General features: G+C 51.9%; 1 protein-coding gene across 1 annotated transcript in view; it reads right to left on the reverse strand.

Annotated features, from left to right (window-relative positions):
• Positions 1-2399: 2399 nt before the first annotated feature.
• Positions 2400-2891, reverse strand: part of ETH_00003850 (uncharacterized protein) — a gene marked incomplete at both ends in the record, with an annotated part of 2835 nt that continues 2343 nt past the window's right edge. The window contains one exon of the mRNA XM_013377593.1: positions 2400-2660. Coding sequence (XP_013233047.1) covers positions 2400-2660 — 261 coding nt within the window. The remainder of the gene's footprint in view (positions 2661-2891) is intronic.

The following is a 2891-nucleotide window of genomic DNA, read 5'->3' on the forward strand; positions in this document are numbered from 1 at the left end:
AGCTAGCTGGCTCTTCGAGTTAATTGTTCCTTTGCTGGCTGGGGGGGACTACAAGGAAATAAATGGAGAGAAATTAATTAAATAAATTAAATTTAATTAAATTAAATTAAATTAAATTAAATTAATAGAGAACTTATTTGCCGAAAGTAAACGGCGAACCTTAAACCCTAAACCCAAACCTTAAACCCTAAACCCTAAACCCTAACCCTAAACCCTTAACCCCAGAAAAGCGTCTAGCCTCCTTTCCAGGCCTGCAACAGCAGGAAAGCCACTTCTGGAGCTGCTTAGCCTTTATTCGCTACTTTAGGGTTTAGGGTTTAGGGCTTTCAGTCTCTTCTGAGTCTGCTGCTGCATCCGCTGCTGCAGTTTACCAGCAACACACAGCATTATACCTCTTGTGAACAGCAGCAGCAGCAGCAGCTGCTGCAGCAGCTGCAGCAGCAGCAGCAGCAGCAGCAGCCGGCGTCCCGTTGCTGCCCGCGACTCCCAGCTGTACACTCGAGAGCTCTGGGGTGTACGTACACCTGAATTCTGTTTGGGCAGAAGGACTTTTGAAAAATGAAAGGAAAAAGGAAGAAGCAGATCGGGAAGAGCTGCAGCAGCTGCAGCAGCAGCAGCAGCAGCAGCTGTTGAGGCAGCAGCAGCAGGAGCAGCAGCAGCTGTTGAAGCAGCAGCAACAGCAGCAGCAGCAGCGGCAATAGGGAGCGGAAGAGATGGAATCTCGCGTGCGGTTTTTCGCGCTGCTGCTGCTGTTGCTGCACTTCTTGTTCAACGGCTAGAGCAGCAGCAGAAGCAGCAGCAGCAGCACGCCGGCTAGGATGTGCTGCTGCTGCAGCTCAAGCCCAGCTTCGGGCCTTTCCACATTGCTGCTGCTCCCTTTGCCTTCTAAACCCTCAGTCTTAAACCCCAAACCCTAGACCCCACGCCCCAAACCCTAAACCCTTGCTGGCTGGTAGTGTGTGCCTTGTCCGAGCCCTTCTGAAGGCCAGTGGTCGCGTTTCTGCTGCTGCCGCTGCTGCTGCAGTTGCTGCTGCAGGTGCTGCTGCTGCTGCTGCTGTTCTGGGTGTCAGCTACTGCCGGGACGTGTGCTGCTGTGTTGCTGCAGTGCTTCGCTGAGTAATTTAAAAAGAAGAAATAAATAAATAAAATGATTAATTATATTTTAATTCAATGTTTTGCTTTTTGTTTCTGTAAAGACAGCCGAATGCACGGTGGCGGTGCTGCTGCAGCACTCAGGTGTCTGTACACCGCAGAGCATCGAGGCGGGAGCAGCCGCCGAACGGAAATGAAACATTTATCTCATTTTGCAGTTTAAATGAGCATTTCTTTTCATATTAAACATTTATTTTCTTTTATTTTTAATTTTAAACTCAATTATTGTTTTATTTCCCTTTCTAAAGTTCCTTTTTGCTGCTCTCTGCTGCCATCTGGCGAGGCTCGGCTCCCGGGCTCTCCCGCTGCTGCTTTCTTTTTGCTCCTGAACTTTATTAATTCCACTTTCCCCATTTGCTGCTGCATGCGCCTTCCTGCTGCTGCTGCTGCTGCTGCTGCTAGCTTATCTTTTCTCTCCCGGCGGCAATTTTGTCGTCTTGCTGTAGCGAACAATTCTCGGACAGCCAGGGTGAGTCTGTCCTGCTGCTGCTGCTGCCTCAGTTGCTGCTGCTCCTGCTTCTGCAGCAGATGCTCTTGGTACAACTGCTGCTGATGATGCTGCTGTTACGGGTGCTTCTGCTGATGCTGCTGCTGCTGCTGCTGCTGCTGTGGGTGCTTGTGGCTGCTGTTGCTGTTGCTGCTGCTGGTCTTCTCACTTATGTTTCTGCTGCTGCTTCAGATCTGTTGCGTTTCTGCTACTCTTGCTGTTACTGCTGCTGCTGCTTCTACAACCCCTGCTGCTGCTGCTGCTGCTACAACTCCTCCTAGTACTGCTGCCCCTTCTACTAGTACTGCTGCTGCTGCTGCTACTACTGCTGCTCCTACTGCTGCTAGCGTTGGTTCTACTGCTGCTGCTGCTGCTGCCATGGCTGCCATTACTACGACTCCTGCTGCTGCAAATGCTGCCAGCACTGCCGCTGCTGCTGCTGCTAATACTGCTACTGCTGCTGCTGCACACTGCTGCTAATACTGCTGCTACTGCTGCTAATACTGCTGCTGTTGCTGCTGCTGCTGCTGCAGATGAGCTCTTTGACGCTGCCGCAAATATCCCGCGAGGACTTTTGGGCTTTAAAGGGCCCCACAATTGGCACCCACGACGGCAGGTGCAGCAAATTAAATAAATAAATAAATAAATAAATAAATAAATATAAATAAATAAATAAATATAAATAAATAAAGTTGAATAGATTGATGGGTTTGCTGCTGCTGCAGAGGCGGTGCCGCCTTGTGCAGCACTTGCTGCCCGCCTAAACACTCTTTGCTGCTCTGCTGCTGCTCTGCTGCTTGCTGCTCTGCTGCTGCTTCGCCGCTTGCTGCTCTGCTGCTGCTTTGCTGCTTGCTGTTATGCTTCTGTTGCTGCTGCTGCTATGCTGCTTTTCGCTGCGCTGCTCCGCTTCCCGTTGCTGCGCTGCTCGCTGGCCACTGCCTACTGCTGCTGCTGCTGCTGCTGCTGCTGCTGCTGCAGGTTCCACCTGGACGAGGCGCTGGCTTGCGCGCTGCTGCTGTCGCTGCAGCAATTCGCAGCAGCAAAAGTCTGCCGCAGCCGCAGCAGCGAAGACTTGCAAAAGTGCTCCGTTCTAGTTGATGTCGGAGGTGTACATACACCCCAAAACCTCAAGTTCGATCACCACCAAAAGGGTTTCCAAGACACTTTCAACTTCGCCAAGTACCTCTCAACGGGGCCCCAGGGGGCCCCCCAGGGGCCCCCCGAGGGGCCCCCCGAGGGGCCCCCCGAGGGG

The sequence above is a fragment of the Eimeria tenella genome, genomic scaffold (genome assembly GCF_000499545.2).
Source record: "Eimeria tenella Houghton genomic scaffold, Eth_scaff57, whole genome shotgun sequence".
Taxonomy (NCBI): Eukaryota; Apicomplexa; class Conoidasida; order Eucoccidiorida; family Eimeriidae; genus Eimeria; species Eimeria tenella.